The sequence below is a fragment of the Carassius carassius genome, chromosome 5 (assembly GCF_963082965.1).
Source record: "Carassius carassius chromosome 5, fCarCar2.1, whole genome shotgun sequence".
In the NCBI taxonomy this organism is placed as follows: Eukaryota; Metazoa; Chordata; class Actinopteri; order Cypriniformes; family Cyprinidae; genus Carassius; species Carassius carassius.
Window position 1 is genome coordinate 1,519,833 of NC_081759.1, and position 17,196 is coordinate 1,537,028.

At 36.4% G+C, this 17,196-nt stretch overlaps 1 protein-coding gene across 1 annotated transcript; it reads left to right on the forward strand.

Annotated features, from left to right (window-relative positions):
* Positions 1–6,745: 6,745 nt before the first annotated feature.
* On the forward strand, positions 6,746–16,126 carry LOC132140579 (cytosolic phospholipase A2 gamma-like). Its single transcript, XM_059549392.1, has 13 exons — positions 6,746–6,809; positions 7,384–7,415; positions 8,023–8,134; positions 8,643–8,785; positions 8,875–9,076; positions 11,585–11,687; positions 11,769–11,909; positions 12,369–12,434; positions 12,513–12,554; positions 14,558–14,677; positions 14,947–15,024; positions 15,100–15,254; positions 15,914–16,126. Exons 2-13 carry the CDS (start codon positions 7,384–7,386, stop codon positions 16,109–16,111), a joined length of 1,392 nt encoding a protein of 463 aa, XP_059405375.1. The 5' UTR covers positions 6,746–6,809; the 3' UTR covers positions 16,112–16,126.
* The last annotated feature ends 1,070 nt before the right edge of the window (positions 16,127–17,196 follow it).

Consider the following 17,196-nt stretch of genomic DNA (forward strand, 5'->3'; position numbering starts at 1 on the left):
GAATGTATGGTTTTATTTAATGAGTCAATACCACAAAGTGGTAAAAGTGGTAAACTAAACATCAATAACTAGAACTGCAAGATATAACACAAAGTAAATAAATTATGATCGTATTGTAACAAGCTATCGTAACTAAAATATTTGTGGTATATAAAGCAAAGATAAACGCCTGATGAATTTCACCACATTTTCTTTCCAGTTTAAAGGCGGTTGGCATCCAGCTTATTGGTGCATTACCACCCCTCCTGGTGCGGCATAATGATTAAAAGTTAAATGTTTATCGCTGATTGGCCAACACAGTAACACTCCTTTCACCAATGAGAAACCTTTTGGCACACTCATTTCCCCAGGCTGCCATTACCTTTTGGCACGCCCATTGCTCCAGGCTGCAGCTACCCGTCTCCTTTCAGCCAGAGCTGGCCCCATAGACAGTAAAAGAAATGGACACAGCGACCCCATTGGATTCAACGGAGACAAGTGAAGTCAGTTAGAAGCACGCACTTCCTGGGGGTCGAGCGTACTATTATTGAAGCAGCCCTGGGCGCCGCCATTGGCTAGCGGACCCCCACCTGCTGTTAGCATTCCATTGACTCCCATTCATTTTGGCGTCACTTTGACAGCGAATAACTTTACATCTGAGGCGTTTAAAGACTTTATTTATCCATTAATTATTTCTAAAGTAACACAAAAATGTATAAAAGGCTCCATTACCTTGTATCTTATGTTATGGTCCGGTAGAAGCAGTTTTTGTAAAAAAAATAGGCTAACGATTGGGTCATAACCTGCGACCCTCTGTCGCACAGTGGAGAAATTACCGTATGGACAGGAGGAGAAGCTCGCTGACAATTGTTTACTGTCTATGAGGCAATCAGGGGGATGCGGAGGCATGAAGTCAAGGGAGATAATTAATCAGAATACCAAAATTCGCTCCTGTTCACGCTCGCCTTCTCTGCAAGATTCGGTGGGTGATTCAGATTTCTCTTGGCACAGTTGTCAGACAGGTTGCTCATCTACGTCATCAAGCTCAGTTTGAGTCTGCGCAGTACGCTCGACCCCCAGGAAGTGCGTGCTTCTAATTGACTTCACTTGTCTCCGTTGAATCCAATGGGGTCGCTGTGGTCATTTCTTTTACTGTCTATGCCTGTTTTGAATGAGAAACGCGCGCCTTGAGGGAGTGGATAGGGATAGTATTTTCAGCATTTAAATTATTCCCTGCTCCTTGCACTACAATTATATTCTGCCAGAGAGGACTGCTACTGCAATGCATCGTCAATTGGACTACTGTGGTACTGCTCTTTGTCACTGTAATGATTACAACCTTTGTAATTGCTGGGAAGAAGGAGGCGGGAACCGGCGGACAATCAAATGAAACTTTAATAATCACAAAATAAACAAAACAGCGCACCAGCCCCTCACGGACGACTGATGCGCACAAAATAAAACCAAAACCTAAAACAAAGCCCAGGCCTGGTCCTCTCTCGTCCTTCACTGTCGTCGCTCCAGTTTTATATCCTTCCATCTCCTCCGTGGGCCTCGAGACCGGTGGGTCGAACAGGTGTAGTTCATCTCCAATCACTCCACCGGCCTCGCTCCCACGTCCCTCAGCCCCGCCCCACTCATCACAGTCACATCTGTAATAAATTATTATGATTAAGTTACATGTGTCTATCTGTTACGTTTCTATTATAGACTGTATACTTTATACACTCACTCTTTATTGGTTGATTTGTTCTTATAAAAATAAATAGAAAAACCAATGCAATAAGTTTTTTTATTGCGCAGTTACATGATGTGTGGGTTTTAAGTCTGATTTTCTATTCAGTATAATGCCCTTTATGTGCATAGTTTGTGTCTACATTAAAGCATGTCACAAAATGAATAATTGTGATCATAGTAATATACAACGTAATAATATGAAATATTAAAATTCCCTGACAGCAACATAGTGTTGGCCCAGATCCGGCCCACATCTGGCCCACGTGAAATCCATTCAGGCCGGATCTGAGCCGACACTGCTTGCTGTCTGGGTTGGGTCTGAGCTATATAAGGCTCAGGTGTGGCTCAGATTTGGGGATTCTGGTTTACTTAAGGCTGAGAATTGGCACCAATAATAAAACCTGTTTTAGCCCAGATCAGGGCCAGCTAAGGCTGATTAAGTGGCTGAGATATGGGCTGGTTATGGCCCATGTGTGGCCCGAGTCTTTAATCCAGTTCTGGGCCACTTCCGGGCCGTCATTCTTTGCGGTACTTGGGCCGAGGGAAAAGGCATTGTGTGGCCCGGATCTGGGCCAGAAAACATTTGCTATGTGGGTTGTCAATGAGCTCGAAGTAAATCCTCCAACATCTTTTTAGTCATCTCTTCTTACTTTTGACCCTTGGTCACTCAATCTGACTTTCACAGCTCGTTTTGGATGCAGGGTTGTTGTTGTTTAAATGCACACAAAGTAAGTCTATTTAGTTGTGCTTTCATACAATCAGTGTAGCCTAAAGTAAGTTAAAGTGAAAGTGAAAGTGAAAGTGACGTGACATACGGTCAAGTATGGTGACCCATACTCAGAGTTCATGCTCTGCTTTTAACCCATCCAAAGTGCACACACACAGCAGTGAACACACACAAACTGTGAACACACACCCGGAGCAGTGGGCAGCCATTTATGCTGCGGCGCCCGGGGAGCAGTTTGGGGTTCCTTGCCTTGCTCAAGGGCACCTAAGTCGTGGTATTGAGGGTGGAGAGAGCACTGTACATGCACTCCCACCACCTACAATTCCTGCCGGCGCGAGACTCGAACTCACAACCCTTCGATTGTGAGTCCGACTCTCTAACTCTCTAAAGTTTTGCCGATGTGACCGGTTAAAACATGTAGGGGTGATGAGGTCTTAAAATGTACGGAAAGAGTCATTTAAAAGTTCTTAAAGGGTATTAAATTTGACTCCATGATTCCTGTATATACCCTGGTATATGTGTGCAGGAAATGTAAGTGAAGGGAATAAAGCTGTGTTACTCTAATTAATTTTAGCTAATTATTGAGTGTTGTATGATTTTTTTTGTGTTTCCGTGATTTGAAAAGATAAGAAGAGATTGCGTGGTATTTCTCTTTTTTATGCTTAATACGACAAGCGTGACCAAAATCTATGAAACATTGTGCGGTCTTCAGTCATTTCTGACTGGAGAATTTTACATTTAGAAATTTTCACCAGAATGCTACGAAACTTGGTGACTTTTATGGCACTTGGTATGTGAACACACATTTTTTTTTATCGTATTTTTATGCTATTTGAGGTACCTAGCCTTAATATGCTATGTAAATGTTCTATTACAAATCCAGTCAACATCAATGCTCCCTGTTGTGCACTGGATTGTGAAATGCATTTGTGCAAAAAAAAAGGTTGCAACTTCTGTTCCATCAAAATTTTTATTAACTGATATTGATACATTGTAAATTATTTAAAAGGCATCGTTTCATTTTTTGAACTTAAAATGTATACTTTTCTTTCTCTACCAGGGTGTGGCAAAAGGTTTCATTGGTGCTTTGTCATCATTGCAATATTTTAAATGCCATATTTCAAATATTTCAAGTAGGGCTGGGCGATATATCGAATATTAGCGATAATATCGGAATAATTTTGACGACGATGTACAATTTGAATATTTCGGGAATATCGAATATTTCAAATTCAAGCATACTTTCCCAAAAGAACGCGCCGAATGTCCAAAAAAGGAACCTGTAACTGCTGACTGCTCTACGCCCCTCTACTACGAGAGCTTTAATGATAGCGGTTGCCAGATAACAAGAGTTTAAATCTCCAAATCAGAGCTCCACTGTTACAAGGATACATTTTCTTCCCGGTGTTTGCTTATTTTAAGCAATCTGGCAACCATGCGCACGTGCTCACTCCTCATTGCGGAAGAGCCGCCGACGATAATCTGAAAACACTAACAAGCTGGAATTGAGCGATCTAATGAAAGCGTCGTTCAGCCGCTCTGTGTTCTGTCGTGAGATCTCAACTGTATTGTTTGCATTTGTGATCGCAAAATAAATGCACTTACTCGACCGCTGATGTTTGAATAGAGAAACATAGGCTATGGCCATTTGGAATTACTATTGGGGAATTTCACTGATATGTTTACCAGTTTCCATAATATAGACAAAGAGAATGCAAAAGTCTTTGGTATTCATTTATATATATTTATATATAAGAAATAGCTATGTGCTTCTTGACTTGTGTTTTTAGCTTAAAAACTTGTTAAAAAAATTAAAATAAAATACTTATCCCAGTTGCAAAGTTTAAATTGTAAATTGCATGCACTAAAAAGTTGACAGAATGCACTTTCTGTAACTGTTACTTAATTTGCACTGCTTCAGTTACATATAGGCCTACATGTATTCATTTAATAAAAGCAGTAAGTGATCTCTTGGTCTAGATTATTTAACTACTTATATTAGCTGTTTAATCTAAATAGTTTTTTTTTTTTAATGGGCAAAAGAAAATCATGTTTTATTTTTTATTATTTAAATACAAATGCAAACATATCGAGATATATATCGAATATCGTAAAAATTTTGACAATATCGAGATATTTTTTTTTATATATCGCCCAGCCCTAATTTCAAGGCACCAGACACTGGCACGTGACCAGACTGCTCTACTGCAACTACATACTGTGTTTACTTTCAACACTATGAGTTTATTATTTTTATTCCAGGTAATAGTTTTTAATGTGGTTTACTGTTCTCAGTGGCATTTTACACTAATATTAGTCTGTTTCATTCTTAATTTGAGGTGAATATTGTCACCCAGATCCAGTCTATATCCGGATCAGATGGTGGATCAGCACCTAGAGATTACAGCCCTGTATTTCAGCAGAGACCATGTCACCTAGATGAGCCCCAGAAACAGATACTCTGCAAAGAGCTCATTGGCAATTGGGACAATGAGAACCAGAAAAGTCCTCTGGTCAATCTGATCTGTGTAGCAGCCTCAAATTAATCCACACCATGCTGTTTTTTTTTTGTTTTGTTTTTTTCTGGCCAGAGGAGATCTGTCCCTGACTTTGCCTGGTTGCTCATTAAGTTTTCTACTCAATCTCTGTCACCGATGGAGTTTTGGGTTCTTGCCACTGTCACCTTTATTTATGCTTATTTGGGGACACTTGACTGATTTCACAGACATTATTGGAAGAGAGCTAAACTGGATGATGTCAACATTGAATCGCCAATGAACTGACTTTAGCTGGAAAGATGACTTGTTAATGTCCTCTTGCATTATTGACTATTTTCCTGTCTGACTCTGTAAAGCTGTTTTGACACAACCAGTATTGAATAAAGCACTATGTAAATAAAAAGGATTTGATTTTATATACTGTAACACCTGGTTCATTTTATTTATTTATTTATTAGACTCATTTTAAAGATGTAATTGTGAACAGTAATGGTATTTATAAACGTTTTTTGTTTAGCTTTTTAGTTTTTTCTTAGTTCATTAAACATAATTTTTAAACTGAATTTAGCAGTTGTTTTACAGATGAAATGTTTGTCAACTGGATTTTCAAAGGGATAGTTTGCCCACAAATGAAAATTTGCTGTTACTTTACTTACACTTAGGCCATCCAAGAAGTAGGTGACTTTTTTTCTTAATTTCCTGTATGTTTAGTTTGTATGAAAATTTTTATAAATGGAGATTATTAAATAAAGGCTATCATGTGTTGCAAAGTGTGTGTTTTAATGATTGATAAACACCATTTAATAATTTTAAATATTTTTTTAAACTGTAAAAATATATGTTTATGTAGTTCCCCAGCAATTTCTTATGATGCCCAAATAATACATCTTTTACACAGAGTAAACGGTTAAATTTTAATTGAGATAAATTGCTGTAGTCTTCTAAATGTTTGATTAAAAAATGTATTTATAAATTTATAAAACTAGTTCGATAAAGGTTGAGCAAACTAAAAAATAACAATTCAGATAACACTTCGAAGTCAGAAATTGACTGAACGTAAAATTTCTCTGGAACTTGTTAATAAATAATAATTAGTTGAAACCGCTTGCCATTATTTATAAAGTGTGTGTATTTGATTGTTTTGGAGCAGTCGCAGAGGTGGATGCTGCTGTTTGGGAACGCAGTCGTTTATCAGTTCTTGGAGGCAATTCTACAGAAATACTTTGATGACAGACTTTGCTCGGACATTCCCGAATGACAATATAACAACATTTCAGATGCTGTGGAACAAGATCGGTCCAGTGTTTAATCAGGATTTACCTTCCCACAGCACAAAGTCACACGACCCTTCTGATGCGCTTGGAGGAATTTATTCGCAAAATATATTTCCATCTCCCATTATTCGCATTATCCCTTTTTCACACAAGTCAAAAACCACCTCAACCGAGCGTAAAAACTTTTTTTGCGAACAAAGGCATTTTTATTCGAAATTCAGCGTTTCCATCACTCGATTTTGATGCGATACTTCAAAATGCACATATACAGCTGGCGACTGAGATCGAAATTGCAAGATAATTTCTCCAGTAGCGATCGCAGAACCATTAACATAAGAGTTTATCGATACTCCGGTCTTTTATAATTTAGCCCATGGACCGGATTAACTACCGGTTTTCGGTACCCATCCCTAGTCTCAGTGAATAATTGAGTCATTCATCATTCACAACCCCCCTTTAAAATGAATTCTAGACTTGCAGAGTATAGTTTCAGACACCCAGCCTATATAAGAGCATCTTCAGGCCGAGTGTCAGATAGGACTGCTGTCTTGTTTTATTGGGTGTGTTATCGAAGACTCACGATTTACAGAAATAGTAAGTATATGTTTTAAAGCTTTATATAAATAATGTCAGCAATATTTAAATATTTATTTTTATGACATTACAAATTGCTTGAACAACCTTATTGGTGACCCTTACAATACCAAAAATGATTTAATTGTGGAATTCATATTTCAGTGTGGCAAAGTTTTCACATCTTTACACAATTAATGAAATATACTAGGGCTGCACAATTAATCGAATTTCTAATCGCTATTACAATTATGGATGCCACAATTACGTAATCGTTTAAAGCTCACTTATGTTATTCTGCACGCTTAAGATGATTTTTTCTTTCTACATGTTATCTTAAGGGGTTTTCCATTGTTTTAATTTTAGTTTCAGTATAATATTATAATACCATTGATATTTTTACTTTTTTATAATTTAAAGAAGAAATCAATCCGATGTAGCCTATATTTGACATTTTGAGGATTAATAATGTAGAAAAGCACTAATTTTCAGTTAGAGTGTTTTCAGCTGCTTTCTTTTCATATAAAAATATGGTTACTGACTTGCTATATCCTTAAAAAAATAGATTTTAAATGATCTTACTCTTGTTTTACAGATGAGTGCAAACCCTTCTAAACCCAAGGAAAGGTACATAATCCTGCTCAGATTTCTAGAATCATAGAAGCAGTAAAATAACACAATTGTACTACAAATAAACTTCAGATTTAATTGCATTGGAATCTAGAATGTTTGACATCTACATATGTGATCCTGGAGCACATAAGCAGTCTTAAATCTCTGGGGTTTATTTGTAGCAATAGCCAACAATACAGTGTATGGGTCAAAATGATTGCTTTTTCTTTTATTCCAAAAATCATTAGGATATTAAGTAAAGATCATGTTCCATGAAGATATTTCGAACATTTCCTACCATAAATATATCAAAACTTAATTTTTGATTTATAATATGCATTGCTAACAACTTCATTTGAACAATTTTAAAGGTGATTTTCTCAATATTTAGATTTTTTTGCTCCCTCAGATTCCAGATTTTCAAATAGTTGTATCTCAGCCAAATATTGTCCTCCTAATAAACCACACATCAATGGAAAGCTTATTTATTTAGCTTTCAGATGATTTATAAATTTCAATGAAAAAAAGACCCTTATGACTCGTTTTGTGGTCCAAGTTCACATATATCAAGTCATGTTCATGTCAGCACTGATCTGTTTGTCTGTCTCTGTGGCTTCCTCAGCGTTGAGAGGAGAAACAAAAACTTACTGAATAACAGCGAGCAGGAGTTTGTAGCCAGCAGGAGAAAAACTGTTCTACAATCCCTGAAGAAGCTTAAGATTCAATGCAGTCGGGTAAAACATCCTATGTTATATACTTCATATTTCCAACTGCTTATTTTGAAATGAACTAAAAATGATGTGTTGGGTGATGAACATCAAGCATCAGTTTCATCTCTTCATTGTGAAAAACGATGCCGTTCATAGGTAGCAAGCATCTATGTGTTCTTACATTGCTTTACCGTTTCAAAAAGCTCAGCACAATCAAAATTATAACTTTAGTAGCATTGCATTCTGTTGTTGTTTCATCTTAAATCTTCTAATGCATAAATAACTTTCACACTTTCTACAATAATTATTTGTAAAGGAAGATTGTGCTTCCAGAAGCAAGACTGGACACACCTAATTTTTTAATAATTACATAAGTCACAGGTTAAAACTGTGGGATGGGAACAGGCATTTGTAAACTACTGAATATCTCAGTTCATTTTCCATTAAACTACAAAGCAAGTGGCGAGAATCCCAAGTTGGAGTTTTTTGATACTTCAGATATCTGACACATTGAATGGTGTGTGCTTTTCAGAAAGAGGTGCCAAACATTGCATTACTGGGTTCTGGAGGAGCACAAAGAGCCATGGTGGGTTTGCTGGGATCCCTGGTTCAGCTTGATAAAGCGGGTCTTCTGGACTGCATCCTTTATCTGAGCGGAGTCTCTGGATCCACCTGGTATGAACCCTGAGAAACAACAAATACATAGAGATTGAATTGAGTTGAATGTCCAAAATGACAGATGTACTGTATGTTCTTCTCTGAAGGTGCATGGCCTCCTTATACAAAGAACCAAACTGGTCCACCAAACTAGAGACCGTGAAGAACAAAATCATTGAGAGAATCAGCGGACCAGGAGTCAGCTGGGGAGACGCATTGACTAAACTGAAGAAATATTACTACGGGAAAGACTTCTTCAGCTTGACTGACGTCTGGGCAGTGATGGTCGTCGCGTCAATTGTGAAAGAGGTCTGTAACTATTCATAACCATTTTACAGGTTTAATTTTATTCATAATTTAGAAAATTAAAGGGTGGTATGATTTACAGCCTGTCTTTCCAAATACTGCTGAATCAACATATAGTTTGAGTTTGATGTAAAGAAAAGGTTAGTTTATAATTTTCATTTATATCTTGCAGTTCAGTGGCCAAATGATGTTGATTCAGTTTTCCTGAATATGACTTTTCTTTTCTGACTCACTAAAAAGAACTGGGCCCGGTTCCCTGATAACGTTCACTCTTAGCGCGCTAAGAAGACATCGAAAGATATATCTTACAAAAGTTGTTGATGTTTCTAAGTGTGTTCCCCGAAGTGTCCCTTAGGAAGCTTCTTAGCACGCTGCCTCTTACGTCCGACGTTACAAGAGCGCTGTCCAAAGTCAGGGTGCTGAATTAGCTGGCATCGATTGCTCATGAATCGATTTTCCACTTTACGCGAAGGTGCAATACAGCGTTAAGAAAGACTACACGTTCTATGCAAATGAAACATTCCTCAAATTATTACAGTAACATTTATTTTAACATAGTTTAAGTAATCAGTAAAATATAGACTATAAATTAAATTATCAAAGGGTCAGTAATGTTCACACGATATGTTGTGACGGTAAGACAAATCGGGTATCCCTCGCTAATCATCCATCCCGTTGTGCCACATGTGCCGCTTCTTGACATGGGTTTAACGACTTGTAAAAATTATTTAATACACTTTTATATTAATGGCAAGGTACTTTACAATTAGAATTGATTGGCAAGCAGCTGCAGTTACTTCTGTTTAATGCGGTATTGATTGCAATTGGTTTATGTTTTTAATAAAAAGCAACCTATCTACAATGAACAGAGAGAGAGAGAGAGAGAGTTAGATACAAAATATGCTGGGGAAGCAACGTAAAAAAGGACACCAAGCCTCTCGTCAGAGGAACTTGAAGTGTTGCTGGACCTTGCCACCTCCACTATAACCTGCACGTTTATGGCCACATCTCCCTTTCGCGATGAGTAGCCTATGCCTGATCATTCACTGATGGATTGGCGATAGGGATGAGCCACGTCAGGCAAAATGTCAAAAGTGCTTAAGTTTTGCCGAATAAAAAAAACTGACATGGACTAAACGGCTCCGAGTCCGACTGCGTCTTTGATTCAATACAAGAACACGTTGGATCGCTGCCATAGTTGGTCGCTTACTGGAAACCATGCTTACCCATTTAAAGATCTTAGCCATTTAGAGCCAAATTGTTTGCCAGATTTTTATTATCAAAAAAATGATTGCCAATTCGCTTTAATTACATTACGAAAAAGCCTAGGCTAATTACCACCTTATTAGTTCTGTAACCACATAAAGTCAACTTCATAAATAGGCCTGTATCCATTGCGAATATAATTTATTATGAGTCTTAAAAAATAACAGAAAATCATTGTTGAGCCACAAAATTGTCAACATACCATAGTTTGACTTGTACTTCGCTGCGCTGGTTTCTAAAGACTGCTGTACAGTAGCGTCATGAGCTCAAATAACGCTAAGAGAGAGCTACGAATGGTCCGGACCAACCTTACGAAAGTGTGACTTACAGAAGATATACTTAGCGTACGAACGTGTCGGGAACCGTGCCATAAGGTTAAGAGAGAGGTTAAGGAATAGAACTACTTAGCGATAAGAACGTTTTGGGGAACCGGGCCCTGGTTCATTATAATTTGTTCGTGAATCGGGCTACACAGGTTGGGCTTTGTGGTTGCATATTTTTGTATTTTAATGCCAGGGTAAATAAGTGTAGATGACATTAAAAAGATAACTAAATAGGAAATAACTGATAGATTTATAATGTTATTTATTACGGGAATGCAACATTTCTGTTTGTAAAAAATAGTACAGCATCTCCTAGACTTATAGGCCATATAGGCTTACAGAAATATTACGTTTTAAATTGAGAAAGAACAAACCAACCTAGAGATAAAACTGATGGACATGTTTTAAGTGGAACATTTCTCTCTAAGCCAGCAGTCATATTCTCTTGATTTTTTTTATTTAACCTTTATTTAACCAGGGGATCTCATTGAGATTTAAAACCTCTTTTCCAAGAGAGACCTGGCCAAGATGACAGTGCATTGACAGCGCACAGTAACAAATATGAACAACCAACACACATACATAAAAATAAACAGTGTGCATTACACTACTTAAAAATTAGACAACATTAGACTACTTAAAAATACATATTAAAAGCAGTGACAACGATTTATAGCATCTATTTCTAAAGATTTCATGTAGTGTTTAAATTGACCAAAAGAAATCAGATTTTGCAACTTCAAATCAATCTGCAATGTGTTCCATGTGGAAGGGGCTGCATAACTAAAGTCTCTTGATAAAGTATCTCACTGTAGAAATGTCATATGAAGCTCCATTTGAGCCTCAGGTCCTTAAGATAAAAAACTGAATGTCTCACAACTGTCTCCCTATAATACAATAACATGATGTGTGTTTTCTGTAGATCGATGAGCACACACTCACCGAGCAGCGGAACCAGCACAATAAAGACCCGTTTCCCATCTATGCAGTGATCGACAAGCAAAGCAAACAGAGCAATGACGGAGGTCTGCGTGTGATGCATGAAAAGAGATGAAATGTTAATGTGCTCGTGACAGTAGTTACATGGACATGTTTTCTGTCTGCAGACCCCTGGTTTGAGATCAATCCATATGAAGCAGGTTATTCTCTCTCTGGAGTGTTTGTGGACACCGGCGACTTTGGCAGCCAGTTTCACAAAGGCTCAAAGATAAAACATCAGGATGAATTTGACATGCTGTACCTGCAAGGTAAAAAACTTTGTCACAGAGGAGTTCAATATTTGGGTAACACTTTCTTTGTAATATCAAATATATTGTTTGCATACTGTACTACTTCAATTATCTCTGCAAATGAGATCTCAAACGGATCATAAAAATAATTAGCATGGCTATTTATGGGTGTTATTTTGTATTTGATGCTCATTATATTTTTTATTAAAGCAAAAGCCCCAAGAAACCATGGTTTACAGTTAATTTATAACAGCTAAGGAGCGTTGATTATTAATAAAAACAGTATTCTTCCACCAAACAATGTTACTTAGAAAACGGACAGCTCCGGTCCTTGATTCTGATTGGCATAGCTGCGTTCAATTACAAATTTATTAAATAAACTACAAATTGCCAGGAGAAAGTTTGCAATTCAATCATACAAAATCACTGCAGTTTATTTTGCATTTCCAAGGGTGTTGATATTGTGTTTTTCTGCAGCTCTTTGTGGCAGCGCTTTAGGGGATGAAGTGGCTATTAAGAATGACATGTGGCAAAAGATAAAAGGTGAACATTTTTTCTGAGGACTGAATTTTTGCTTAAAGTCAACAGTTATCTAATTATCATTCTTTTTATGTATTTCAGATTTCTTTCAAAACGAAACAATACTGGAGGCAATGAGGGAGGGTAAAGCATTTCTTACTGCTTGTATTTAAGTAGATATTTTTAATTAAGAACTAAAGTGTTTTTATTTAAGTACAACATTAATTATAATTGCTTCTGGTTGTGGGAAAACTGATGTTTTAACATCATAAATTTAAATGTGGAGAAAGCGTTTTTTGTTTTTTTTTTGCACTGTGTTCATCTTTAATATATATATTGACAGAAGAGCATGAGAGGAGTGAAGAGAGACATGAAGTTATGAGAACAGAGAAAGAAACAGACGCAATCTCCCCGTCTGCAGACGAATGTCACCGGACGCTCATGGATCTTGTGGATAAACTTATGCCAGTATCCGGAATCGGTAATGCGATATATCACGGTGAATGTGCATGATATTGTTATCATGGGCACTTCTAAATACCATATATACTAATTATTCAGAATTTGGAATGCATTTTAAGAATACTCTTCCCATCACCTGGTCAAAATGCACAACACCGCTGTATACAGCTCTGATGTAAACAAGCACACATGAGAAGCACATGAGGAACACGTGAGAAACGCGCTAAATGAAAGCACATTCACTCTCTGACAGCAGGTGGCACTAAACTGCAGAAAATGCACCCGTTATCCTGGAAACCCCATAAATAAAGCTGTTGCACCACTTTCTAAAACGAATTTAAATAGAATTAAATAGCCATCCAGATTTGTGGATTTGCTGTGCTGTTCATCTCAGGGCCAAATACATCAATATTTAGACTTAATAGACTATTTATTTTCAAACTTTTTTTACATTTTAATTTGGACTACAACTTGCCATAGATATTGCTCTAAAGTTTTTTGATTCTTCATTGTTCGTTCACACTTTACATTAGGGTTTCATTAGTTAACATTAGTTAATTGATTAATTAGCATAAACTGCCAATGAAAAATGATTCTGAACATTCATTAATTCTAGGTATTCCAATATATAACACATTGTTAAAATCAAAAGTTGCAACTGTGTTATTTAATGAGCTAACATGAACTAAGAGTTGTATTTTTTTAAACAAAGATTAATAACTTCTGTGGCAAATGTAGCTATTGCTCATTGTGAATGTTAATGCATTAACTAAGGTTAAATAATGAGGTCTAATTGTAGGGATACCTATTGGTCTTTATAGTTCTTTTGCACTTTAATCTGTGTAAAACTTTTCAATTATGTATTTTCCTGAATTGCTTTATTGTATAGTTATTTTTGTTATAAGAAAAACATTTATTAAACCTGTTATACTGTATTACTACTACTTTTTCAAGACTAAATTTCAATAACGTGATATTGCCGTATACAGTGATAAAAGCATAAGCAGTTAATCGCAACATGAAAATTTGATAGCGGCATATCCCTACATATCCCTAAATTTGAACCATAAAGCATTATACATCACAGTGAGAACCTGCTGTTTAATGACTACATTATTTTAAATGAACATCATGTTTCACATTATATCTGCGTTTAAAAATGGTCATTTGTGCTTTGAAAAAAAAGTGTCTGCTAAATATGTGACCCTGGAGTACAAATCAAAAGTCATAAGGGTATTTTCTTTTTAAATTGAGATTTATACATCATCTTTCCATTGATGTATGGTTTGTTAGGGGGACAATATTTGGCGGTGAAACACCTATTTGAAAATCTGTAATCTGAGGGAGCAAAAGAAATCTAAATTACCTTTAAAGTTGTTCAAATGAAGTTCTTAGCAATGCATATTACTAATAAAAAATTAAGTTTTGATATATTTATGGTTATATATTTACGAAATTATCAACATATCTTCATGGAACATTATCTTTACTTAATATCCAAAATATTTTTGTCTTAAGATTTTTGTTGTCCTCCAGGGTCACATATATAAACTATAAATAGTTTAAATAACTATTATATATCCATATAAAATATATAACTGTAAAATTTATGATAAAATATATGGATAAGGTAGCATTAAGAATAATGTGTAATAATAATACAATAATGTCCTGTTTTCTTACAGACCTCTCTGGAGGCAAAAGTCCGCTGATTTCTTCAATGAAAACAGAAAAACAGTATATAAAGCGTTTCGCCATGGATGTGTGTGAAGATTTGAGTAGTCGGAGCAATATTTGGCAATTTGGTAAGTTAAACTGTCAATAATTTCCCAAAAATTTTCCTAAATTTAAGATTTATGTATGCTATTTGAATTACACAATAAACTTAAGTGATGCATATTTGTCAGTCATACATAAATGTTTGTTTTTCCATAAATTGTTTGCTTTCCATACACACAATAAGCGGTAATGAAACAGTCAAGTCAAGAGGTCTACAGCCAAAATGGTTCTTGAAAACCTGCAAATCGTTTTAAGAAATGAAATGAACTTTAGAAAATGTGTAACTGTTTTACAGATGCTGGGATAAGTATTTGTAAATGCATGGCTGAGTGGATCTGGGGAAGGAAATATAACTTCCTCCACAACATGACAGGTGAGAACAGACCTGCTAAATCTTGCAATTCAATGAGAATAAGAAACAGACTCATTTCTCGCTGTGATCGATTAGATGAAGCAGTGAACTCCACTCTTCTGCAAAGTGAGACAAGAGACTATATAGACGCAGGAGTGTTGCTGAACTCACCCTACTTCTCAGTGCTGAGAGAAGACCGAGACATTGACCTCATCATTTCCCTGGACTTCAGTGAAGGAGATCCTTTCATGGTATTACACACACATATAACACACTATAATAAAAGTTAAAGAAATAGAGCACCTAGAAATCATCATTCACTCTCTGTCATGTCATGTTCCGTGGATTGCCACCTGATTTATGGGCTCACAGAAATCATCCCTGGCTATGAACCATTGAAATGTTTGAATTTTGGATTTTTTGAAACTTTGAAAAGTTTAGTGCTGGTTCAAAACAAAGGTTTCAAAGCTTCATGAAGCAGTTCTTGGAATGCTCCAAATACTCATCATATCCTAATAAAAATTGTTTCTTAATGCTGTCATCCTTAGCAGTAAAACCGACCACTTCTTCAGAAAAAACAACAACTTTCTTTTCCTTTCCATTTTGAATCCTTTTCAACATTGAGTGTGTTTTTTTTTTTGTTTTTTTTTATGAGATCCATCTGTTCACAATGAGAACTATTATAAACTCAAAACCTCAAAAAAAAGAATTATAATTGGGGTGTAAAAACTTTAAACAGGATTATCAGTGTAAAGTTATCTTACTTTTGTGTTTTGGGAAAAGTAAATATCTCAACTTGCTTTTGGAAGGGTGGTACTTTATATCTTTAAACAAAAAAGAGCAATTTACTGCTCATCATTCTGTTCAAAAGCTTTTAATGAAGCCTTTCTCTCATTCATTTCTATTGTAGACAGTAAGAGATTCTGCTGAGACTTGCAAGAAACTAAAGATCCCTTTTCCTGAAGTCAAAGTTCCCAGTGATGAAGGAAAGAAACCAAAGGACTTCTATGTGTTCAAAGGCCAAAACTCTCCAACCATGATCCACATCCCTCTGTTTAATGCGGTCAACTGTGGAGGCAAGTTCAGATCTTACAGCTGTCCTGATTAAACCTGAAATATCACTGAAATAAATTATTCTGATTTGAGTGTGTTACTGTTTCTTCAGCTAAAGTTGAGGACTGGAGGAAAAAATATCGCACCTTTCAAGGTGCTTACAGCGAAGAGATGATCGCTGATCTTATGGACGTCGCTGGAAAAAACATCTCAAACAACAGAGAGAAACTTAAAGAGCAGATTCAGGCGGTCATTGAGGGAAAAAGATCGGGACGCTTTAAAAGTTTTCTGAACAAAAGACTTAGACTGACCTAAATATAAACTGAATATAGAATAAAAACTGGCCTGAAAAACAGTGATTTCACAGAAAATAAGGTTGAATGTTTTATTTTTATTTTTTGTCTTAATCATTTATTAAATCAGCATTATTTCTGCTAAATGTGATCTGTGTGGCAGTATAAGAGTATCATGTTTGCATGTTATTTAATATGTTAAAAAATTTCCAAAATCCTTGACTTTCATTAAGTAATAAAGAGCTGATTAAATCAAATCAATCATAACACAGTGTAATGATGAGACAGAGACGTTCGGATCCATGTGCAGAACTTTAATGATGAGAATGGTCAGACAGGCAATGATCAGTAACGGCGTCAGGTATGTAGGGATAACCAGAATCGATAACAGAAACAGGCAGATGTCGGGGGCAAGCAGCAGAGAATCAGAGTCGGTATAAACAATCCAAAGGTCAGGTACAGAAGGAAAACGCTCGGAAATGTCAGACTGGCTAAACAAGACTTCGCAGAGAGTGGGAGTGAGTGTGCTGCTTTTATGTGTGTGTAAATGAGGTGCAGGCGTGGCAAGGAAATTGGCTGATGAATGATGTGCAGGTGTGGCAGGGTGATTGTGATGCAGTGACTCATGGGGAATGTAGTTCGGGTGTGGTGGCGCTGAGCAGGCGGCCATCTTCAAGTTTATTTGTATACCGCTTTTTACAATACAAATCGTTACAAAGCAACTTTACAGAAAATTAAGTTTCTACAATATTTAGTAGTAGCTTATAAGTGGTGACTGTCAGTTTGTGCACGTATAACAGGATTTTTCTGAAAAATTAATAGAAGACATAGTCAGCCATACGATGAA